The sequence below is a fragment of the Mesocricetus auratus genome, unplaced genomic scaffold (assembly GCF_017639785.1).
Source record: "Mesocricetus auratus isolate SY011 unplaced genomic scaffold, BCM_Maur_2.0 Super-Scaffold_100691, whole genome shotgun sequence".
NCBI classification, from domain to species: domain Eukaryota; kingdom Metazoa; phylum Chordata; class Mammalia; order Rodentia; family Cricetidae; genus Mesocricetus; species Mesocricetus auratus.
Window position 1 is genome coordinate 33,791,719 of NW_024429267.1, and position 26,770 is coordinate 33,818,488.

The 26,770-nt window shown below is 37.1% G+C and overlaps 1 protein-coding gene across 4 annotated transcripts in view; it reads right to left on the bottom strand.

Moving 5' to 3' along the window:
* Positions 1-1,733: 1,733 nt before the first annotated feature.
* Positions 1,734-26,770, bottom strand: part of LOC101834837 (U2 snRNP associated SURP domain containing) — a 57,151-nt gene continuing 32,114 nt past the window's right edge. For all 4 annotated transcript variants that reach the window (XM_040739484.1, XM_040739482.1, XM_040739481.1 and 1 more), the window contains 10 exons: positions 24,120-24,207; positions 21,641-21,763; positions 18,218-18,374; positions 17,198-17,293; positions 16,414-16,480; positions 14,153-14,312; positions 11,877-11,987; positions 9,438-9,556; positions 7,450-7,626; positions 1,734-6,281 (listed from right to left, as the gene is read on the bottom strand). In XM_040739484.1, coding sequence (XP_040595418.1) covers positions 6,143-6,281; positions 7,450-7,626; positions 9,438-9,556; positions 11,877-11,987; positions 14,153-14,312; positions 16,414-16,480; positions 17,198-17,293; positions 18,218-18,374; positions 21,641-21,763; positions 24,120-24,207 — 1,237 coding nt within the window. In that variant the 3' untranslated portion in view covers positions 1,734-6,142. The remainder of the gene's footprint in view (positions 6,282-7,449; positions 7,627-9,437; positions 9,557-11,876; positions 11,988-14,152; positions 14,313-16,413; positions 16,481-17,197; positions 17,294-18,217; positions 18,375-21,640; positions 21,764-24,119; positions 24,208-26,770) is intronic.

Sequence of the window (26,770 nt, forward strand, 5' to 3'; positions counted from 1 at the left end):
TTAGCATCACTGGGCATTCTGCAGATCTTTCTGGAGAAAACACATTCTTCGGATATGTTCTGTACATAACATAAAACATATAAGCTACACATTCATGTCCTTTTGAAATTTACAGGCCTTAGGTTCAGGTTACCTAAATATTATGGCAATTAGAAAAGACAGCTCCTTGTTAATAGAACTATTTCTGGTACCTAATACCTTACTACACTCCGGGAGAGGCTTGGGAAGCCTACGCCAGCCTTTATTAGAAAGTTAGCACAGCAAACTTGAGGAAAAGCAGTTTTCTGAACACTTTAATAAACTGCTTATGCCCAGTAGCTTCCGCACTACTGTAAAATATGCTGAAACAAAACAAAAAAAAATCAACTAATACCACTTCTCATAATGGGAATAGTCAGCTGCTCAGGAAGTCAATCTGTAGTGAGGTGCTTACTCAGTGTGGAGTTTCAGCTGTATAAGCCACATGATGTTTTTAATCATTTAGGCTCCTCCAAATTCATGTTTTACAGCTCTGAGAACTCCAAAGGAGCTTTGCCAAAGTCCTGAGGACATTACCACAAAGCTGCTATTTCTGAATAGGATTTAAAGTGTAATTTCCTTTTCAAATTCATATAGTTAAAGGTCTAGTCTAAAAGTAGTTTTAGGGCACATTTCTTCTTGCACAATCTGAAGCTATAGATTCCAACTTGCAAATACATAAAAATACAAGTGTGGTCATGTCCAATTGGCCCACCTCCATTTTCTTAGAGGATTTTGTTCTGTTAATTTGTGTAGACTTAAACAAAAAACCAAAACTTTGAACTTGAACACCTCCAGGCTCACTCCACACACCATATTTCAGCTACTCATGGTCAGCTTCTCCTTTCAGAAATCTTGCCTAAAACTCCACGACAGTAAATGATAACTGACAAAAGATATTTTACTTTATATTGTTGTTTTGAGACAGGGTCTTACCATGTAACTCTGGCTGGCCTGGAACTGTGTAGACCAGACGGGCTTCACAGAGATCCACCTGCCCCTTGCCTCCAAACTGGGACTAAAGGCATGAGCCACCATATCTGGCATTCACAATAATGTTATCCTGGGTTAACAGATTATCAAGTGGTCGATGTGTGATCACAGAGGTTAAGAAATGTTAACTGGATGTAGTGATCTGAGTGTTTTGAACTTTGTTTTTACTTCAGACAGGCACTCGCTTCCACCATCAGATCCCAGGAATGCTGAATGTTTATCTACCCCACTAAAACAGCCCTATGCCGGCAGTGCACGTGTGGCTGCATCATTAGCTCCCAGGTGAGAAGAATTACAGCAACACACATCCTGATTCTACAGCCCAGGCTCTTCCTCCTCCTCTACTACTGTATGTCATGCCACACAAGGTTTCAAAGCTTTAAAAGGAGGTTCTTTATTCTAAGACAATTTGATAGCACTCTGTTACCTAAGATGAAAAAAACAACATTCAAAAACAAAACCAGCAAATTATTTTTCCCCCTCTTCGTAGAGAAATGAGTGTCAAAGCAAGCACTAAGCTTAGCAAGCACTGGAAAGTTCCATTCCTTTCCACGAGCCAATAAATGGAACCAAAAAAGCATCTGGGCATGGTCATTAATATTAATCCATTGCAGTTTCAAAAAGTTTGCTTCCTAAGTACATTTAGTGTGCCAGGCTGTGACGTGCTGGTGTGAAATTACATCAGACAAACCAATAGAGAGACCACGGAGCACACCATGTTGTACAAATGGTAAAGAATTTTAATTAAATGTTTTATATTTCACTTTCTAGATTAGTCAAACAGCAACAAAGCAGAATGTGGCTGAAAGGGGCAGGGCAGAGGGGAACTCGGTGGGTACAGAGTTTCAGTTTTGCAATGAAAGAATAATATGGGTTGGCTACACAACAATGCGAATATACCTAACACCAGCAAACTGTACAGATAAAAATGCATTGTCAAGGGCACTGTATAACTAAAAGTAAACAAACTTGAAAAAGGAACCAGTGAGTTTTTAGTGTGATGATACCATGTTGGGTTTTAAATCAAAACAGATACACTAACTAACAAGCTGAGATACACAGGTTAGTGGATAGGTGGCCACTATTGTATGCTGGAGGCTGTCAGTGAAATAAACACAACAGAACTTTCTTAACAGAAAGAATAAGGGTATGAAATTTCCTAGTTAGTAGGGAGTCAGCTATCATGAAACTATGCAAAAGAGTGTAAGAGCTGAAAACGTCCCGGTTCTGAAGCCACCATGGGTAGACGCAGCTCTGCACATCTGCTGAAAGCCAGATTATCCTATAGGGTTCCCGGAGAACACTGTATGCAGGAAATTACATGAACAGTCAAAATTTACTACGAAAACAATGCATTTTATTTAAAAGAAGAAGAAGAAGCAACAGAAGTGAATTCCACTAGCTTTGTTTCGATTAATCTGTACGTCTCATCTGGAAAGCAGCCCTACTGGCATTGCATGGAGTCTGTCCCACTCAGGATACTTCAGCTGAGCCACTTCCAACTATGTCATTCCAATTCTAAAAATCTGTCTTTTCTGCTAGTTCAAATTACCAGACACACAACATACAAGACCCTGAAGTTAGAATAAAACACCAACATTCTAAGCACGATTACATATGAAAGTGAGTGAGGACATGTTACCTACAAAACTATAAAACAACCAGTTACACATGCAATCCATTTACATCGGAGCTCCGTGAGGTGGTACTGAATAAACAGAGGCATTGAAATTTAACAACAGAACAGCTCACTTGGAACAGCAGCACATTCCCACCTCTTCCTCTATCATTACACTTCCCTGGGATTTATATTCACGTATTAGTCAAATCTTAGCAAGCTGATAACAAAAAACAAGAAAAAGCTGAAAAGATAATAAACACTTCCTAAAATCTACATGCATGTGAAATGTGAAAACACCATTTTGTTAATGTGAGTTTTTAATCACAAGACCCTTTCAACTTACTCACAAATATCTGCATTGAATTCTTTGCAGTTAGGTCTGCCCACTAAAAATCAGAAGGGAAATAAACAAAAAGTTTATTTTTAAAACACATTGTTTTAGAAAAATATTGTGAGCCAAATGAAAGAATCCTTTGGGATCACAGCTTAAAAAAAAAAAAAACCAACAACTTTCTCTACTAAAGAAACCTAGTGTGGTCATCAGAATAGGCTTCCACTCTGGCAACAAAGGCTTATCTGTCCTCATTTTTAACCATAATAAACTATTATCATACTCCATGTAATTTTTCAGAACTTATACCACCATCATGGCAAGTGTATAGGGTATTTCTAATAAACCTACATTTGATCATGAAGGAAATTTCTTTAAAGTGTTTTCAAGTACTCAAAAATATTAAAGAATGAGATTCCCTCCAACACTCTAACTGGAATACAATCCTCAGGTTAAGCCCACAGGAATGGTCTGCAATAAAGAAAATTAGGTCAGCATAGAGCAATTTCTGCAAAATTTAGCAAAAAAGCCAAAAATATTATAAGCCAAATAAAAGAATCCTTTGGGATCAGGGCTTTCTGTCTCCCCTAGTTCTTTAATATCCAACTGGCTACAGTCAGAAACCCCCACATGCTGACTCTCAGCAATACAGAAATGCAATGCCAAAGAAAACCACCAACACAACCCTTTTAGGTCACTCTTTGGTAAGAAATGGACCAACATGTTACTTTCCACCCGTGTTTGGAGAAAAGTCAAACAGCATGGTCTTGGTAAGGGACCCTGGGCTAGGGCCTTTGTAAGGATGGACAACAAGAGGGTTTCCTCGAACATGTAACTTAGTAGTTACACAGCTGGAACCACTTTCCTATAACTCTCAGATCCTTTATGTGGTCTTTAGATATGAAAACTAAGCTATTAGAAAAAAACAAAAACAAAAACGTGCAGAACAGCTTCCTTCTTGTAAGAAACGCACCAGTTCCTAATCCTATGACACTTACAGGGAATGTGTTTTTGAAACAGGATCTCAGTCTATTGCCCAAGCAGGTCTCAACTCTTGAGCTTACGGTCATCGGACCTCTACGCTGGCATAACAGGTATGTATCACCTGCATCCACTGTGAATCTTAGCAGCTTATTCTAGATGTTTCCTCATAAAGTAAAATTGGAAATAACCCAGTTAATGCTATTTACAATTCAAAAGAAATCAAAATTCAACACAACCTAATATATACATTAAAGAACTCCAGATTAAGATAATTTCCCACGTACCCAAAGCCACGTCGATCTGTTGCAAGATTTAACTATAATAGCTACATATGGACCCATTGCAGCAGTAGAAAACACTACAAATAAACACCCCAAACCAAGCTAAGGTTTTGTACTCAAGACAGAAAAGTAACTAGCCCTAACTTGCATTAAAAAAAGAAAACTTACTTTCTGGCCAATTATTTCTTGGCCTATCCAAAGATCCAGAGAATGAGGAATGCTACAACTACCAGTAATTCAACACTATTTTTCTGAAAAGAAAGATGATATAAAATGCCATTCTCCCAGACAATGAACACGGGAGAAAAATGTGATTCTTTCGTAAGTTATATTTATATAGATCTTTAAGTATCAGCACCAAATGTTCACATAAATTATCCTAAGCAACTTTACTGAATTAGCATTTCCTAATAAAGTAGGTAAACAAAGGACTGAACACTATGTTCATGCTAAGAGCCACTATGTCAAACTGTATGACCAGCTCATTTCTAAAGCTGCTGTAGATGTGCTAGGTGAGGAAAACATGCCTTATTGAAGCTGATGTGACTGCTCCCCACATCACGGGGTCAGGACGCTGTATTTTGGTATTAGGAAAGATTAAGTAAACAAGGTGAAAGGATTTCAAAAAGTAAGTTAAATCCAAACAATCCATTGTTAGAGGAAAACAAACAACTAACTACATAAGTACCTAAATGAAAAACTGAAAGCAAGATTGACAAACAACAGTGTCAGTCCGAGACTATGTAACCCTTTATTACATTATATTCACTGTGGTATTTTGGTCAACATTTACAAGTTTTCCTATTTCTCCCTAAACTACAGAAAGTTCTTTCCTGTTTATAACAATATTCAACTCTGCAAATGGTTTAAGTCAACTTTTTGCATCTTGAATTTACAAACCACGGGTGTTAAAATGGCCTGAAAACCATTTAATTTTCAATTTTTATTTAAAGCTGTACTTCAAACCAAATCCTTCAAAACAGAAAAGCTGTTTCAAACAAATTTGTACAAATATCATGATACCAATATTTTAAAGATAACCTACAGACAATTATAAAAAAGGCAACTATTATACAAAAGAATTCTATGGCAAATCGTTTTTATAAAATCTTTTATAAATAAACTTGTTTCATGGTAGAAGATAAAAATTAAATTTACCCTAAAAATACGTAATTGCTCAGAAGATGGATTGAGTGCTTTGAAATCATGTTGCTTCTTTGAAAAAGAACTTTTAACTGGGCATTACAGTACAAAGACCACTTCATACCCACTCACTTATGCCTTCTGATATCTGGGTATGGAAACCTTTTATGGGGTATCCCTGACTTTGGGTAGTCATTTTAGTAAACATTGGAGCTTGTAAAGTGCACTAGGTATAAGAAACAGCAACAGTGCCAAATTCATTTAGTAGGTCTTTAAGGGACTTGGTGTCACCAATTGGGCAAAAAAACAACATTATTGTTTTCTGTTCAGATTTTATTTGAAATCTAATTCAAATTGTCAAAGCTACAAAAGAGGGGAAGACATCTGTATTATGTGTCTAAGTCACAACATCCTAAAACAAAATACTACTACTGCCAGCAGATCCATTGTACACATTTTTGATGAAATTCATTAGCACAATAAAAATTTCATCTTGAGAAACAGCCACAACAAAAGTAATTTATACAATATAAAACAATGACAGGTCTACAGATGCAGTTACTCATGAGTTTACACATGCATTCACAAACAAACAAACAAACAAACAAACAAAAACCCAGGAATGCTCTTTCATTAGAATTCTGTTTTTGTGTGTGTGTGGTTTTTTTTTTTTTATTAAAAAACAAAACAAAACAGAAAAAAACAAACAGACCATTCAGGCACAAAACAAACTTGCATTTCCAATAAGTGACAGCATCTTAAAAATATATGTCAGTGTTTGTTTTTCTTTGACTTTTTATGAGACCTGTGAGGAGACCGGGACTGGGATCTGGATTTCTTCCCTGATTTCTTAGGCGACCTAGACCTAGACCGCCTAGACCTTTTAGGCGTCCTTGAACCCGATGGCGACCTGAAGAAATAAACAGGAACAATGTCTAAGTACTTGGCTACCAAAACTGCTTACACTCTTACCTGGCTTAAAATGAGGTTCACGTGGGCATAGAAGTCACTAATAAAACAGCAAATTCGAATTTACTCTTTACTGTGTACCCACAGAGATTTATTTTGTACTTACCTTTCCTGTGTGATCAGAAAAGTATTTGTTTAAAGAGATTTCTGAGTTTTACTACTGCTATACAGAGAGTGTACATCTTTAGTTCCCCAGGTAACTGATACCCCCAAAATTTGAACCTGTAAACCTCAAGATGAAGTTCAAGGTGACAACTAAACAGTCACACAATTTTAAAAGCACAGAAGCTGTGCACTCTGTAACTTTGAGGGGAAAAAACTCCTACTCAAGGTCATCATTTAAAACAACACAATTTGTTGTTTGAGTCAGTGTAACACAATTTGTTGTTTTTGAGACAGGGTCTAACTGTGTAGGCCTAGCTGGCCTCTGCCTCCCAGGTAGCAGGATTAATGTCATCTGCCACCCCATTTGGCACCAGTAATTTTGCTAAGTTCTGTTCATGAAGATTTCCCAAGCAAAAAACTACACATACATATACACCTGCACACATGAGTACGTATGGTCTTAAACAGAAGAAAGACTCCACAGCAGATGGTTACAATCATGAAGTATCAGCACATAAATTCAAGTGCAGCTCAAGAAAATTTCCCTGTGACATCAAATACATTTATGAACTGCTTTTGTGGAATTAAAAGGCTTAAATAAAACAAAATATGAAAGAGATAATCCAAATAGTAATCTATCTCCTTAGTCACACTTACTTCTGTGGGGGGGGGGGGGGATATTGTTGCTTTCCTTCAACTTTGACAAAATCTAAGGCTATTTATTATAATGAAATAAAGATCAGAATGAAAAGGAGCACCCCATTCCCAACAATGGACATGTGAAAATCCTTGATCAGTCTTTTAACTTGCTGGAATTATTCTATAGTTGAAACATGGCAAAAACTGGAATAGGAATGAGAGACAACCCAAAATAAAAGTACATTTCTCTGTTTTTCTGAAATCTTTAAAAAAAAAAAAAAGCCAACCACATTACTTCCAAAGCTTGTAGACACTTAGTTAACTGGTGGCTGAACTATATATAACAAAGGGTGATGCGTGTTTACCTTTTGGCTTTCTTGCTAGCATCTCTAGGAGAATCTTTGTGAGATGACCTGGACCGTGAGCTTTCTTTATGAGATCTTTCTGACCGTTCTGATCGTTCTGATTTTGGTGATGGGGATTTTACTCGCCTACCAGTGCTACTCCGAGATGGGCTGGGAGAAGTACTGTGTCGCCTTTTCCTACAAAACAAACCATATAAAACTTTGTAAGTGACAAAAAAAGCTTACGTATTCATTTTAAATGTTTACTGAATTAGCTCCTAATCACTCCTAGTTTACACTAACTTAACTCTCACTATCCATACTAAAGCTACTTTCCAACAACATTCAATGTCCCTTATTTCATGAACAAGTAAATCTTAAGACAGCATGCCCAAAAAACAAGTGAATTCAATGAAATACAACTGTCTTTTGCTGTAAGAGAGTACTAGGAAGACAAAGAAAACCTGACATTCTGAATTGGATAATTGGTTTATTTTTTTTTCAATGCTAACTTCTTTTTGTATTATTTTTTCTTTTTTTTAAAAAAACTTTTTTTTAAGATTTATTACATATACAATGTTCTGCCTACATTCCAGAAAAGGGTACCAGATTGAATTGTAGATGGTTGTGAGCCACCATATGGTTGCTGGGAATTGAACTCAGGACCTCTGCAAGAGCAGCCAGTGCTCTTAACCTCTGAGCCATTTCTCCAGCCCTATTATTTTTTTCTTTTGGTTTTTACAGACAGGGTTTCTCTGTAGCTTTGGAGGCTGTCCTGGAACTCGCTCAGGAGACCAGGCTGGCCTTGAACTCACAGAGATTCGGCTGCCTCTGCTAACTTCTTAGTGTGGCACTTTTACTCAAGTTAAATGAATTCGATTCAGGAAGCTGGGCTCTGTTCTGACCAATTATAATGAACTGGCTGGAGGTGAAATAGAAAGGAAAGAACTAAAAAGAGAAATAGAAGCATTTTAGTAGGTGGAGCAATTGGGTGAAAAGTACATGGGGACTGTAACTTCTATAAAACTGAAATTATATCAAAATAATAAAAGACAAAAGTGCCACTTCTTTGTTAACAAATCTGTATAACTTTGCTATTTATAAATATACACAGAGTGATTAAGCCAGTTTTCTCATTTGCAACCACTTGGTGTTTATAATGTGGAAAACTTTGATTCTGTTCACTGAGGCAACTGCTTCACTACATTAGACATTTACAAACTATAAAGCAAGAAACACAGTTCAATGAGGTGGCTCAGCAAGTAAGAACACTTCACCTGATTTTGATCCTTTGGAGTCTACACAGCAGAAAGAGAGAACCAAGTCTCATAATTGCCTTCTGACCTCCACAAGAGCATGAAAGTAGGTACATACCCTCACACAAAATAACACACACACTAACTAAAAACATAAAAGCTAAAAATATAAATGTAAAACTCCTAAGTTGGGACAAAGGACTTCACATGATGAGCAAGTCACTGCAGCTTGTACACACATTCTCCTTCAAGGCAGAAAAGGATGCTTACAGGCAGACATAACAAGTTGTTATTTAAGACGTGGAGTTGACACTCAATAGTGTAATTGAATTCCTGCAGTGCATTAAGGCTAAGAATACCATATGAACCCAAGTAAAAAGATGATGTCCTAATTAGTTAAGCCAAGTGGCAACTAACCGCTCCTCTCAGCAAACTCTGCCTCCTATAGACAGAAGTCAAACATGTTATTGTGAAATCCACTTCTGGCTTATTGCTAAGGATGATAGAAACAGTTTAAAACCAAACAACACTTCAAATCTTGAAACAAAGTAGATTAACCATGACATGTCAGTCAGGCACTGGCAGCACATGCCTTTAATTGCAGCACTCAGGAGACAGGCAGGAGGATCACTGTGAGTTTGAGGCCAGCCTGGTCTACAGAGCAAGTGCCAGGATAGGCTCCAAAGCAATACAGAGAAACCCCGTCTTGAAAAACCAAAACCAAAACCAAAACCAAAAAAACCTATGCCATACCTTTCTTTTCTTGTTGGAGTACATTCATCTTTCTCCTTCTTGTCTTTGGATCGGGACTCCAATTTTTCTTTATCTTTTTTGTCTCTTTCTCGTTCTCTTTCTAATTCTTTCTCCTTTTCCTGTTTTGTTTTTTAAAAGAAAATATTTAGTTGCTTTTTAAAAATGTCATCTAGGATATCTTATGTATCTAACCACATTTTCTCTTTTAGGAATTTTTAAAATACTAAATAAGGTATGATATTGTTTTCAAAAAAACACCCTTTCAGGCAACTAGCCATTTTTTATATACGAAATTATCATCTTCCTCCTTGTGCAGCAGCAAAATATTTACTGAGTGCTGCTTATCACAGCCCAAAGAAGACAGTTACAATTTTCCACATACCATGTTACCCTGTGATCCTTTACAACATTATCACTCTCAAAGTTTACGCAAATGACCATAGTCATACCAGAGAAAACCAGGATTCAGTCTAAGAGCTCCTATCCCTTCACCACTACCACATCAAAACAGGGAGGGGAGGGAGGGAGGGAGGAAGGAAGGAAGGAGGGGCAGGGAATTTGAATCAGGAAAAGCTAGCAAGCAACACACTAACCTTCATCAGATTGCAAGAACCTAGTTATAAAAGCAGTTCTGCCTGTACATAGCAGGTTCACTTAACAAAGTTCTTACCAAAGATTTTATTGTAAGTAATTATAAAAGGAGATGTAATCCTAACTTATAAACTGATTATATAATAATATATTTATATAAACCATAAAAATAACTGTTTGTTTATCCCTGGCTGTCCTAACAAACATTTTTCAATAAAATTCTAATTTCTAGGGGGCTGGAGAGATGGTTCGGTGCTTAAGAGCACTGGCTGCTCTTCCAGAGGTCCTGAGCTCAATTCCCAGCAACCACATGGTGACTCACAACCATCCATAATGAGATATGGTGCCCTCTTTAGGCATGCAGGCAGAACTCTCTCTCTCTCTCTCTCTCTCTCTCTCTCTCTCTCTCTCTCTCTATATATATATATATATATATATATATATATATATATATATATATATATATATATCTTTTAAAAAAATTCTAATTTCTATTAATGGTAGAATAATTAAAGTAGTGGCTAAAGACACCGAATCAACTTAGTTCTTTAACAACAGAAATGGAATTTATTTGTGATTGATATGCATCAAAAATGTTATCTAACTGCTGCTTCTCATTTTTAAAAAGTGAGAAAATCTTGTAACTAGATACTGGCAAACTTTTTTAACAGAGCCAGACCAAAAACACTTTGTCTTGTGAGCTATATACAATCCTTTTAACAACTACTCAACTGCATCATCACAACAAGAAAACCACATAGATAACACCTAGGTGAAGAGGCATAGTTGTGTTCTAGTAAACTTTATTTACAAAGATCATAGTTAGCTGACCTTCAGCATGTGCCTGTTAGAAACACAATCTTGTCTCTAATTAACACTCATGGAATATAGGAGACTAAACTAGTAACTAACCTATTTTTTAGTTTGTTGTCACTGAGATGCAGGGAGCATTTCAACATGTAATCTTCCACAAACACTACTAACCTGATACCATTGCCAAAGGCACTCAAAGGGTACAGACAACTAGTACCATTTAAAATAATCTAATTTATCTTTTTCTCAAATACATCACAGAATATAAATATAAAGAGAGGTACAAAGGAGACCAACTTCTCTTAACGATGTGTAATATACACTTTCCTGAAAGATAAAAAATTATTTATTGACTGACTATACATTTTATAGAAACTATACTACAATTTTAAACATTCTGATTCAATACCACAGAACAATAGCAATCCTAACTATGATTATTAGATAAAACTCTAATGGTACACAACAGAGAATGGTATAGGATTCCATAGGCTAGCACAACTAGCTATACAGTCGCTTTACTAGGCAGCTGCCTGACACTAATTCTGTACCTGTAAGCTCCTGGGCATTACTATCACTGTAATGACGGCCAAGGTACCGGATAAAATAGTAATTGCAATGGAAGTCCTGAGCATCCCCACAATCACCATATGGGTCCTAGTTCCGGTGCTCTGCACTTTCCTACATTGTACCCAAGCCCTGCACTCCTTGATGCAGTAAGTATTCTACCTCTTACCACCTTCCCAAGAGCAGTACTTCTCAAACCCCATCTCCATCTTCATCTTCATTCATGTTACTTCCTAGGATTACTGGTTTCTTACTATCATCAATGTAATGTCTTCCCATAAGGTTTTCCAGTTCTGAAAGCATATTCTTAGCAAGACTGTCTAGTCCATGGGCAGTACCCAGAATAAAATATATCTAATCATCATCCAATATTTATACATTAAAGACTACTGTTTGCAATGCACTTCCTTTTAGGCTGCTATTACCCTAACTGTGGAAATGCTATTACTGAATAAACATATTCCTTACTCGCTGTAGCAGTTTATCTCTGTAGTGTTCGACTTGTTCCTGGAAGCTTTGGCCTGGTTTTTTAGGTCTCTTTCCAGATTCCAATTCATCTTGAAACTTCATAACTTTGAGCTGTGAAATAAGACATTTCTAATATGAATCGACTATCACAGTTTCTCAAGCATTTCTTTTCTCCTACATCAAAGCAGTGACTGGTTAGGACTTGGTCAAAATATAACCACAACAGAAAGTCTGTCAGACAAACCCACCACACAAAATTCAAGCTATCAAACACCAACACACATGTTCTCAGGCAGGAAAAGACTAAAACCATAGACTGTTTTACATACTTAAGAACATACTTGTTCACCTAACAATAACAGTGTATTTGGTATCTAGTTCACCAAATCAAAAGGAAAAAGTGAATACAAGCAAGCATACTTGGAGCAAGATTCAACAGTCAGCAGGATATAAACAGAAAATAGATTTTAACCTACTTTTAAGAACAATGGTGGTGTTCCAGTTACAGTTCCTTAGAACAAAATACATAGCTGCATCCACTCTATTTACAGCAGCATAACCACTGACCATCAAAATAGTAAATCATATTCAGATGTACACCTTTTAAGACAGAGTAAATACTGACTTAAAAAAGAACAGAAAGAATTCCTTGTTCCAATTCTTAAAATGAATCCCTTAGAATGCCCTAAGCTATTTATATGATGAATATTCCCTGTAGCATGATAGTAGGCCACTTACATATTCATCCTAAGATTTCTGGCTAATTATATGCAAAAAAACACAGATTCAGACAAACCTGCAATCATCAAAAATCTGAAAGCCAGTACCTATCCCTACAATTCCCCTCAAAAACAAAAACAACCATGTAAAATCTGTAACAGAAAAAGAAAATATAAGAAAAAGGGAAACTAATTTCACATTTTACTCTGGAAATTTAAATATTTTGACCATCCCCTAGTCCTGGAGAAGATGTCTTACAATGTATCCCAGGCTGGCCTCAAACTCACGAGGTCAGGTCATCAGGCCATGGTCTCCCAGGGCCTGATGACCTGTTTGATCCCAAGGACCACACAGTGGAAGGAGAATACACAACTGTTTTGACTTCCATTTGACTGTTGTGATATGCACATGTGACAATATACAAAATAAATTTAATTTTTAAAATTTTTGAAGAGAGTAAATTGACAATATATTTTAAACTAGGGTTGGAATGATGGCTCAGAAGATAAAATGTCATTTAAGCCTGACAACTTGAGCTCAACCCTCAGAACCCCTATGTAAAATACTGATGTGGTGACCTGGTGACCTGGATGTGTAATGCTAACACTTCTAGCACTACATGAGGCAGACCTGAGAATCACTGGGAAGTCCACAACTCATTTATCCTGGAGTATACAGAATGGCAGAAGTAATAAGACCCTGCTTCAGCAAGGTATTAGAGAACCGGCCCCTGGAACTTGTCCTCTGACTTCCTCACAACACACCTGCTTCTCCTCTAACCACCACACCCTCTATTCTCCCCTCTCCCCTCTCTCCTCTCCCTTCTCCCCCCCCCCCAACCCGGCTTTCTTCTTTCTTTTTCGTTTCAGACAATCTGCCCAGACTGTTCTTGGTCTCTCTAAGTAGCTCCGCTAAGTCTCAAACTTATACTTTTCCTGCCCCAGGCTCCCAAGCATCTGAGGTTGCAAGCATGAGCCACCAAGCATATTTTATTTACACTCTTAGTAACTTTGTCAAGGTAGGAAGGGCTTCTCAGGTAGACAGACAGTTTAGGGAGTTACAAAAGGATTCACAGGATGAGAAAAGTCCAACAGTGAGTGTGTTCACCGCTATACAACACCCATTCCCCTAAAACTGTTAGGGAACAAAAGTGTGTACTATAGGGAAAATGAATTAACTAACTTAAAGCTTCTTATCTCTGCTTACAAACTGGAACTGTGATGAATCTGCACAGGGCTAAAACAAAATGCTTTCTTTCTTTGGTTTGGTGATGCTGGGGAAAGAGGTGGTGAGAAAGAGTATGCCTACTAGTGATTATGTAGAGAGGCAGAAAGGAGACGGCACAAAGCAGGCATTCAATGCTACTATTAAATGGGTACTATGGACTGAGGACTCTCACACATTCTTTTCAAGTCCTAGACATACTTGAACTAAGAGGCTATGTTAACTCCTATGGAGGTTTTCAAGCAGAGACAATGTGATACCAAGAGGAAGTTAATTTGATGTTGAATGTTAAAAGGCCACTAACCTAGTTTTAATTTTAATGCAATACAAACCTCAATTTCACGAAGCTTAGCTCGTTTTTCTTCACTCATTTCAGAGTACTTAGAGAACTTCGACTCAGTCATTTCTTCTCTGACTGGGTTAGAATACAAATGATGTTCTTCTGATTTGGAACTCTGAGTGTCTTCTTCATCTTCACTTTCTTCTTCTTGACTTTGGAAACAGAGAATACACTGCATGTCACAGTAGGGAAAACAAAATATTGTATTTTACAGTTTGTGTATTTGTTTCTCATTGTCTTGGAACTTAAATGATACTCTGGAATATCTAAAACTTTACCTGCAAATATTTGGTCAAATAATATTTTAGATAGTTCTAAAAAAATGTTTCCTTCTACAGAAAAAGTTGAGTTTCAATATAATAATATAACCATGCTTTTAATAAATTCTGTCTGTATTAACAGTATCAGTGTGCTTTTCATTCACTGTCACAAAAGGAAATAAAAGGAATAACCAATGAGCGTTGCATATTTCTCAGTTCAGTGAAGGTTTGTATTTAAAAAGCCAATGTTTACCCCTCCTTTTGCAGAGGCTATCATCTGGAAAATAAATGAACTTGTCACACTCACCATAAAACTATCAATCCAACACACAGGAACTTATGAGATTAGCACATTATACTGAGTGAAGCACCATATAAAGTCTGAGTATTAGAAGACTTCAACTGTTGTGTCACAGCTAACCTTAACGCTAGCGCTTTATTCAGTTCTTGCTTGGTATGTTCATGAAGTCTGCGCTTTTTTAGATTTATTTTATTTTGCCTGAATGCATGTACGTGTATCGAGTGCATGCCTGTTGCCCATGGACATCATGAGAGGGTTTTGGAACCCCTGAAACTGAGTTAAGTAAGGATGGGTGTGAACCTCAATGCAGGTACTAGGAATCAAATCCTGATCCTCTTCAAAGGCAACAAGTGCAATTAACCTCTAAGCCAGAGTTTCCTGCTATACTTTTATGAAAAATGGAATTTCAAAATTTTAAATCTGTATCAAATTCATTACAAATGCTACCATTTTTTGGCATCTCTTTCTACCAGTTACAAGTACTGACTTTAAATTCCATCTCAGTGAAAATGCAACATTTTAGTATATGAAGCAGCCCTCAGCAAAAGGCATTTCTGATCCAGCCACTAGAGAGCAGCAGTGAACTGTAAAAAAAAAAATTCTGAAGGACCAGAAAGCTATGTGCAAATCAGCATCAATACTAAAACACACTCATACAATACAGTCACACAAAAATCATTTTTATGCCCCCCAAACCCAATGCTTTCAGAAAATGAACCTAACAATGTATCTGGAGCTCTCTGATAACTTTCTACCCTTCACTGTAAAGTAAAAATCATTTGATTAATACAGCGAATATTTATGCTAACATTGAGATGTTGCTAATGATAGAGTCATAAAACATAAAAAAGTCAATGAAAAGTTACAAAACAAACTAGCCTAAATCGTCCAACTCTAGTACTCTGCACTTCCAGAGAGCTATCGCCATAGTATCATCATTATCAACCTGCTCCAGTCACACCAACCTCACTGTCAGTTCCCTCATGCCATCAAACTGTCTACAAACTACTCAGTACACACTTCCTTGCAATCCATCAGTTGCACACAAATGCATACAAGGGCATACAAATGACATTCTGAGCTGCAACAACAAAAGTGCTTCCCCATTTTTCTTCTTCCATCTAAGAACAAAAGACTATAGTTTTGACAAAACAAAAACTATTCCCAGAATTATCTGTAAAAATATTCACAGCAATGACTTTCAAAGGCAAAAAATAATTCTATAATGACGACAAATGAGAAAACTATCAAAATCATAATTTCTTTATACTCACGAAGCCCTCCCCCCCCATTCCTTTCCAGTTCTTCTGACATGTTTACATTTAAAATAACAAAGCAGTACTTAGTGATGGACTATCCAAAAGGAAAGGAGTATAATCTTCCCACTTAACATTTTAAGAAATCACTTTTTTGTGAATCTAAAACAATGTTTGATGACAAAGATTTGGAACAAATACAACTGATAAAATAGTAGCTACAAGACAGAAATGTATAGCCTCAGGTAGAAAATCCAGCAAAGAACTGACACCAAAGCTCTTCACTGAAAAAAAATGATGGAGACTAAACATGACTCTCCCACAACGATCTGAAGGTGAAGTCATCCTCTTCACTATTATTTCAACCGCACCTGCCAGTAAAAAAGGGAGTGTATATGTGTAGGGAACTTGAATGTGTAAAACTTAAGGTTCTTACTTTTGGTTTTCTTCTTCTTCTGATTCTTCATGCTGGTCAAACAGCTCCCACTTAGAAGTTGTTACAGCTGCAGAGGGAAAGGTAAATTAGGATTTTTGCTACAGCACAGTAGAAGCCCAACTTTAGAGCTAAAATTTGTATTACAGAAGCTTTTATCTTAAGCTTATGTCATCTTCATATTCTATACATCTTCTTTTCACATACCTATACTGTAACTATGCTGATTCAGGAATGATTAAAAACAGTGCCACATTTATTTCTATGGTAAATGGAAAGATTTATTTTATCAGACAAACAAATATTAACAGATACGCATCCAAGTTAAGTGTAAAAAGAAAGGCAAATGTAAACTGGATCTAATAAACGTTGTAGAATTTTCAAATGGATGCTGTTTACCATCTACATTTTCTATTAAAACACCTTGTGACCTGAAAGGTTTTTCATGATTTCTCTGATTGTACTCTCAAAGTTCCAAACTGAAGGCTCTAAGACAATTATTACAGGAGCACCAACAATCAATAAATACTCATGATAGACCTATAACATGGAAGCACTGTGTCTGAACACTCAAAACGGAGGTTTTAAACACAAAGGAAACATACACATGCAAATACAAAGGCACCAACAATTATTATAAGAACTCAATTTTCTTCTCCCTCACCAAGTCTTGGGGATTCAACCCAGTGCCTTAACACATGCTAGGCAAGTACTATACCACTGAATGACACCACTATTCCAGTACACAACTGTTTAAAAGCTCAATGATTGTAATGTACTCACTCACCTTGTGCTTCCAATTCAGATTCATCTACAGCCTCCCATTTCGATGGTGCAACTTTAAAGATGGGTTCATTCTTCTTTGAGTCTTCAGTTGCATCCACTATTGAAGAAAAGATGAGCTATTAAATATATTAGGGGATGACTCAAACTAATGGGCTTATCAAAAAGCTAATAAAAAGCCCACATGTAGAAAAACATTGACAGTATCAAGAACAACAATTATAATGAACTCACTTTTTTGCTTCAGACACTATTTTTAAGCAATACAAAGTAATCCCTCTTTAATCCATAGAGTCCACATCCCAAGACCTCTAGTCATGGCTCTGAACCACTCTCAATTATATGCTTACTATGTTTCTTATCCACATGTACTTATAAATAAGGCACAGTAAAAAAGTAGTAAAAACAATCATGAAAAAGAATAATTGCTAGAATGTACTCTGAAATCTAAAATTTGTGAATTCCTTTGAACTTTCCATTTAATATTTGCAAACCAAAGTTGGCGGCAGGTAATTTTAAGCATGAACAGCAAGGCAGAAAATGGACAAAGAACTACTGCATAGAAAATTCAGGTAACACTTTAAGCATATGTAGGTGAGAGGGATAAAAATAGATAAATAAAAAATGCTAAATTATTTTCTAAACTACAACGTTCATACTTTACTCAATAGCTTAAAGTAATTTTAGTCAGGAAAACAAATAGGAGAACAGAATACACTGGGCATCTGACATTGCGACTATGAAACAAATACAAGACGTGGCCTATAGCTTTCAAACAGAAAAGAAAAACCTGCTATTATTATAGGAGAGTGACAGTCCCAAAAACAGAAAAATGACCACAATAAAGCCCTTTCTTTTGCCATAATCAAACATATTGCTAGATACTTGAGTTTTAAAATGTCAGAAAAGGTGACTTGACACACTCAAAAATTAAAACATTTCTCCAGAACATCCTGTGTAAAAACTAAAGCATTCTGGCAATTAAGTCTGTTTGTTAGTCCTAATGTTTGAAATCTGAACTTACAAGGCACTCCATCCAGATCATCATCAAGACTCTTTATAGGGACTCCATCCAGATCATCAATGGGAGTAGCATCAATGGGAATTCCATCCACATCTTCCAGAGGTGCACCATCGAGCTCTTCCTCGATGGGAGCACCATCAAGATCATCTGGCACATCCTACAGAAACATGCACCACTGTAATGTTTTCTTGATTTGCTTAACTCTCTCACTGTTAGATTAACTTAAAATCCAGTACAAATCAACATGACTGGAGATCCTTATTTCTAGACACAATGTAAACATATGCTTTATCGTCTAGCCTACTAAGGCAGCAATTAACTATACATTTATTTACCTAACATGTACTAAGTTCTTATTATTGGTGCCTGGTAGCATGTGACACAAGGATGAACAAAATCAGTTTTGGTTTTTCTATCAAAGAGCTTATAAGGTAAAGGTTTTTGTTGTTTAAAAAATATGTCAGAACAATAGATTAAATGGTACATCACCATCTTATTATACTATTTAATAATTAAATTTCACTTAAAAAGATTGAAGGTAAAGGTACCCTGAAGTTACAGTTAGGCTGAGATCAGGTAGGACACAAGGTCCAGAAAGAAGAATATGCACAAAGACCAATAGCAGGAGGAACACTACCCTGAAGAAGCTGAAACAAGAGTTTAAGAAGATGGCAAAAACAACAACAAAAAAGTAACTGTCTCCTCAATTGGTGAAGCAATGTCAGGAAAATCCATGAAGGAAGTGAAAACATTCTTGAAAGTAACAGAGCCAAAAAAGTGTGCAGCTGGAAGTGTAGTTCCTGGCTTCCAAAAACAACTTACTTCAACCTCACCAAAGGGTACTGAAACTGAGCCCTCAAAAGAAGGCTGCTCAATAATACTTTCTGCTACAAAACCTAAAAAAAGTACACCGAAACCTACAGATGCACGGGCTACAACACAACACCATGGAAAAGATGAAAGTCAAGAATCTCCCAAAGATCTTAAGTCCTTGACTAAGAAACTCAGATACTGATATAAGTCAGAAGAAACTTTGCAAAGTTTTTGTGTAAAAATAACAAATGATATAAATCAGAAATTAAAGGAGAGTCAGAGACAGGAAAATTGTTAACAAAGTTAGCAATATAGATTGAAAAAATTAAAAATATTAGAAACGAAAACCTCTATGAAACAAAATTTACAGTAGTAAGCCACAAGATGGTATGGCAAGTGAGTACTTGTACATACATAGGCTTAACAACCCGAGTTCAATCCTTGGACTAAGTAAGGTGAACTAAAGAGACTGACTAATATCAAGAATATTCTGGGCTCTCCTCATGAGCTGTGGCAAGTACATGCCTGCAATCCTGCAATCTCAGCACTCAGGAGGCAGAGGCAGACAGATGTCTGTGAGTTCAAGGTCAGCCTGGTCTACAAAGTTACACAGAGAACCATGTCTCAAGAGAAAAAAATGTTAAAAGGGAGGGTTGTTTTGTTTTTAGGTATGTGTGGGGGGAGCAGACTTCAGAGATAGCTCAATGCTCAACGTGAAGACCATTTGCTCTTGCAAGAAAATCTGGGTTCAATTCTTAGCACCCACATGGTGGCTCACAACTATCAGTAACTTCAGTACCAGAGGATCTGATCCTTTTGTCTGATCTCTGTGGGCACCAGGCATGCATGTGACACACATAAACACATGCAGGCAAAACACCCATGGACGTAAAATATCTAAAGCAAAACAAAACAGGAGGAAGCATCACCAATAGACTCCTAACCAGAACAGAGAATTTCAGGTATGGAGGACAAAGTGGATCAAATACTGCACTCAAATATCAATGAGGAAAACAAATGAATAAACAACCACCAATACCACAGACATCCGAGAACTTGGACATGGTCAAGAGCCCAAACCTAACCATCCCAGGAATATCAAACAAGTTTAGATAAGCACTAAAAGCACAAGAAATTAACAGATTCAATGAAATTTAGGAATGGAAAATTTCACAAATCCAGAATATATATATAGTTTTGTTTTTTTGAGACAGGGTTTCTCTGTGTAATTCTGCAACCTATCCTGGCACTCGCTCTGTAGCTCAGGCTGGTCTTGAACTCACAGAGATACATCTGCCTCTGCCTCCCGATTGCTGGGATTAAGGTGTGGGCCATCAACTCCCGGCTACAAATCCAGATTTTCTTTAAAACACAAAAGGTACTTAAAAATCCAACAGACCTGATACCAGATAAACCTCTCTGTGGTATACATGTTCAAGACATTAAAATACAAAGCAAAACAGCTGTAAGGCAAAATGTCAACTCACCCACAGAGGCAGAAGCATCAGAATTAATATATCTTTCAGCACTCCCAAAGCAGGAGAGCAGGGAATGATGTAACCAAGAGTGCTATACCCAGCAAAATTGCCTTTTAAATACTCAGAATTAAGAATATTTTAAGACAAGCATAACTAAGGCAGTTCACAAGCACCGTTAGCACCGCAAAAGACATTATACTATATAAGAAGAAGAAGAACCAGGAATGAAAGATTTTCAAGAGAGGACTGAATAAACAAAGAAAAGATAGGAGAGATTACATCATATCCAACCTGATAAACCAGCAAACCCTGATCCTAAGAGGGGAGAAACTCAAGAACGGGGGGGGAGAGGGGGAGAAATAATAACAATTAGGATTATAACAATTAAGAAACCTTTTTCAGCAATAACCTTAAACATGAATGACCTCAATTCACCAACAAAGAGAAACATGCATTATCACAAGTAATGAAGATAAACGATTTACAAAGCCATTTTAGAGGGAAAAAGCAAAAGAATAACGATGAAAACAATTTGGTACCATCATGCTACATCTTCCAAGTATATATTTACTTTTTAAGCTAACTTTAACAAAATGAAAGTTTTTGTTCCCAACTCTTGATGATTTGACTTACACTTTTTAAGAATTTACAATGATACAACACACATTCAGTAATAACTGTATTTCAAATTTTGATCTTAGGGTAGTGATATATAGTATGATGTTTTCATGATGTTAGGTACTTAGCTATGGGCACTAGTCAATCATCTGATCGCATGGACAAATAATATCTATCTACAGTGTTTCACTGACATCATTTTTGAATATAGGTCTTCAGTAAGTTAAATGAGATACTCAATACTTTCTTTAAAACTGGGTTTCCTGTTAGATCATTTTTGCCTAACTATAGGCTAATTTAAGCTCTAGGAGATATTCAAGGTAGACTAGGCTCTCAGGTTCAGCACTCAATGTATCTTCAACTTAGTGAAGTTTATTTACAGTAAGTTTATGAAGAACCCCTTGTTAACTGAGGGCCTTCTGTATATTATATCTTCTATTAATAAATCACAAATCCTTTCATGTTCCATATGTAACACCTCTCTCCCCAGAACAATAAAGTACAGAATACCTACCTCTGTTTCCTTCTCTTCAATGATATTTACAAGTCCTAAGAAAATATTTTGAAGTTTGATCAAAAATGGTTCTGGATAGATTGCCCAATCTTCCCATGCTCTGAAGCAGGTCATTACCCGTTGCTGAATAAATAGAAAACAAACAGTGAATGACTAGTTGAGGCAGTATGTCTCAAACTTCAGTTCATGAGGACAACCAAATTTTCTTTGTTAGATTTTTTTCCAAATTAAAGAAAATTATGTGTGTCATTTCCAAATTTTTTAAAGCAATGCTATCTCCCAAGTAAACAGAATAAAGATCTAAAAATATGGGGGGTGGGGGGAAGACCACTTGTTTTTTATTTAAGGTCAACTCTCATGTAGTTCGTAGTGTGTGTGAGCCACATTCTGAAATACCATCTCACAGTACCTTCTGACACTAGAGACCAAAGCCATCAAGCTTTACCCTGAATCCATTATGACTCAAGTCTTGGCTAAAATTTTTCTTTGTACATTTCCTAAACTTTCCTTTAAAGCATAACTTACAATGAAAATTCAAGACAAAAATTTTTTATGGATTTGTTTGAATATTATGGTGATATGAATAGGAATGGCCCCCATAAGACTCATATGTTTGAAAGCTTGGCACATAAGGAATGGCACTATTAGGCAGTGTAGCCTTGTTGGAAGAAGTGTGTCACTGTGGGGGCAAGCTTTGAGGTCTTCTATTCTCAAGCTACATCCAGTGTGGCACACAGTCTCCTTCAGCTGCCGGCAAATCAAGACAGAACTCTCAGCTCCTTCTCCAATACCATGTCCACCTGTATGCCATCATGCTTCCAGCCATAACAATGGACTAAACCTCTGAAACTATGAGCCAGCTCCAATGAAATGTTTTCCTGTCTGTGGTCATGGTGTTTCTTGACAGCAATAAAACCCTAAGACAAATACCTATATAATGAGGACATGGGACAGCTTCACAAGCTAAAGAAATTTCCCAACAAAGTCTCCTTTCCTCAGTAGTACATTCATTTATTCAATAACTACGGGGGGAGGGGTTGAGAGGCGTTTTCTTTTTTTTTTCTTTTCAAGAACTGTCTTCTCTATTTTTATTTTTATTTTTATTTTTATGTGTGTAGGTAGTCAGAAGAAGACACTGGATTCCCTGGAGCTGGAGTTATAGGCAGTTGTGAGATGCCAGACATGGGTGTTGAGAACTGAACTGTGACCTCTGGAAGAGTGGTAAGTGCTCCTAACCTGAGTCATCTCTCTGTCCTGATTGACTTTTTCTTAACATTGGTCTACAGGTTAAGGTTATTGTTTTTTTCTTTTAAGAGGCTATAAAACAAAGAAACCCGAAATAGGATTTTCCCCCTTCAAAGCAGCTCATCAAAATTATTCCAGGCCTGTCTTAAATATGTACTCATGATTTAAACAAGGACAGTGTCCAGTGTCTAGTACTCCTCACTCTGAGAAATTTTAAATCTTCCACACAACTTCTGAAGATTAGATTTTCAATTCATCATCAAGGACATTCTTAAGCCACCTTTGCGCTCCCACCATTGTTCAGCTTCAAGCTCTCATGTGCAAACTGGGAAACCAGTGATGTCCATTATTTCTATCAAGTTTTACACTGGGACACAGCTGTAAGAACTCGGCTTTCAGAATGACACATTTCACACTAGGGTACCATGAGGCCTTTCTGTGGTAGGCAGTCACTAAATCTACTCAATCTTCCCATTTTCTGGGGGAAGAAACACAGGCCAAAGCTTCAGGCCACCCTGAGACTCTGAAAATATGTGGCTAGCTGCTGCCATCCATGCGCTGTTCAGATCCTTACCCCAGCTCAACCATGGTACCTCAGCAGACACAGGGTCAAGTGGCACCTCCAGGCCCCATGCCTCAGAAGGCGAGGTCTCACATCACAAATGCCTGATATACTGGAGCTATCAATGCCATAAACAACTATCTAAACAACCATGTATAATGTACTTTCTAAACAACCATGAATAACCACAATTCATCCTCCTAATCTAGACAAATTACATATAGCATGATAAAACAATGATCTTATAAATGTGTTCTGTAAGGAGAAAAACAAAACAGTATTAAAAATATTTAAATAAAAAGACTTGAGGCCCTGAGTTCAGCTCCCAGCACCTACATCAGTTGGTTCACAATTCCCTGTAACTCTAACTCCAGGGGGGTCCTATACCTCTGGCTTGGATAGGCAGCTGCACACATGTGAATATACCCACACAGAGACACATATATACCATTAAAACTAATAAATCACTAAAGAAAATTTTGAAAATAAAAATATTTAAATTAACATAAAACTAAAAACTACCTGGAAACATAATATTTTAAAGAATTTTAAGAGTAATTTCTAAACAATCCAAGTCTTAAATATTATATTGGTCTAACATTCTTTTATAGCCCTCTAATGCCCTCCTCCTCTATTTGACACATCAGGGCAAAAACAATAAAATATACATACCTTAAAATTTTCAGATTGTAAATGGCCTTGAATTGTACGATAAGTAGCATTGAGGTCTGAAAATATCTGACATAGCTTTGTTTCAAAACTGAAATTCAAACAATACATTCTTTAAAATAGAATTTGTTTAAAAACTCATATTTTCTTCAGCCTGCTAGCCAATGAAAACCTCTCCTGGTCTTATATATAAAGCAAATTAAGAAATTTAAAATACCAGTGTCCTTTAGCAAACAATTTTATACTTAAGATGAACTTAGCCATATGGCCCTCCTTTTTTGTGTCATATAACAGCAAACTTAAAAGGTAAGTTTTAATAGAAGGAAAAAAGTATTAGCATAAGTGGGGCTCTCCTCCTGATTCCGCTCCCCTTCTCTTACCTGCACAAGTACTCACACAGACACATATACACACATATGTAGCATAGGCTAACCTAGAACTCGCTACTTGGCCAAGGATAACCTTGAACTTCTTATCCTCCCACCTCCACCTTCCAAGTGGCACCACCACACCTGATTGTATGCAGTGCTGGGGATCAAACCCAAGAGTTCTGGGCACCCTATGCAAGTACTCTACAAACTTAACTCCACTCATCCCTAGGTCATGACTTGTGTTTTCAAAGAAGCACCTGGACACTGTACAGGAACAGACCAGAGGGTATAGAGGAGAGACCAGATAGGAGACTACTGCTGTAATTCAGGTTAGACAATGGCGACTTGGGCCAGCAGCCAAGAAAGTGTCAGTCAGCTTCTGGATAGATTATAAAATATATTTTTATCAATAAGAAGTGTTAGGGAACAAAGTATGGGGTTGACGAGAAACAGGGAAGTATGAGAGACTTCAAAGAGCTAACACTCTAAAATGCAAGTCATATAGCTTAGTTAGAATGATCCTGAGCTGCTGATCCTCCTGCCTCTGGACTGTCAGGGTCACAGAGTACACTACCACATTTGCTTTTAAGTGGTGCTGGAGATCAACCCAGTGCTTCTTAGCCAGGCAAGCCTCAACCAACTGAGTTATAAATCCCAGTCCAGGCCACAATTCTGAATTTCCTTTTAGAGTCAATTCCTTTCCCTGAGCCTGACCATTTAATAATTACAGACAGGTAGGAGCTCTGCAGAACTGAAGATTTACATATGAATTACAATGCTGACTACAACCCCGTTTGTTTTAGAAAACAAGAACAAGGAAAATAAATGAACAGGGCTGGCAAGATAGCCACTAAGAGCCGTGAAGTTCATTCAGATCCTGGTAAGGACATGGCTGATCACAACTATGATCCAAGGGATCTGACACCTTCTAACCTACATGGGCATCAGGCACACATGTGATGCACATAATACATGCAGACAAAGCACTCATATGGAAAAAAATAAATAAATTTTTAAAAAACTAATATAAGCTGGGCATTGGTGGCACATGCCTTTAATCCCAGCACTCGGGAGGCAGAGACAGGAGAAGCTCTGTGATTTCAAGGCCAGCCTGGTCTACAGAGAAAGTTCAGAGAAAGTTCCAGGACAGGCTCCAAAGCTACACAGAGAAACCCTGTCTCGAAAAACCAAAAACTTAAAAAATTAAAAAAAAAAAAGAACTAATATATTGATTACCAAAAGAAAACAATGTTAATAAAGCTTTATTTCTTCTTTTACATATGCCATTATTTATTATACTATTTATGTTTATTATAAAGTAGCTAAATAGGCAAACTATGTGGTTTTAATTTTTTTAAAACACCATCTATTTGTTCTGTCAACATTTAAGAGATAAAATATAGCTGGGTGGTGGTAGCACAAACCTTTAAATCCCAGCACTCAGGAGGCAGAAGTAGGCAGATTTCTGAGTTCTAAGCCAGGCTAGTGTACAAAAGGAGTCCCAGGACAGACTCCAAAGCTACACAGAGAAACCCTGTCTTGAACACCAAAAGAAGAAAAAGAAAAAGGAAATAAAATATGACATATGGTGGTCCATACTATAATCTCAGCACCTGGAAGGTTATAGCAAGAGGACTGCCACAAGTTTAAGGTCAGTCTGGGCTACACAATAAATTCTAGGCAATCTAGGATAGAATGAGACCTCATTTCAATAAAAACCAAACAAGGACAAGCTACATGGCTTAGTTGGTGAAAATATTGTTGTCAGTGAGGACAACTTGAGTTTAATACCTGGGACCCATGTGGTGGGGGAAAAAAAAAAAAAAATCAACTTTTTTTTTTTTTTTTTTTTTTTTTTTTTTTGGTTTTTACGAGACAGGGTTTCTCTGTATTGTTTTGGAGGCAATCGGTTCAGCCCGGCCTCGAACTCACAAGAGATTCGCCTGCCTCTGCCTCCGGAGTGCTGGGATTAAAGGCGTGCATCACCGCCGCCCGGCAAAAATCAACTCTTACAAGTTGTCTTCTGACCTCCACTTACAGGTCATGTTCCATGTTTACATATAAACACAAATAAATGCCATTAAAAAGAAAAACTGAGCTGCGCATTGGTGGCGCACAACTTTAATCCCAGCACTCCAGAGGCAGAGGCAGGCAGATCTCTGTGAGTTCAAGGCCAGCCTGGTCTACAGAATGAGTTCCAGGACAGCCTCCAAGACAATACAGAGGAACCCTGTCTCAGAAAAAAACAAAAAACAAAACAAACAAACAAAAAAAACCTGAAAA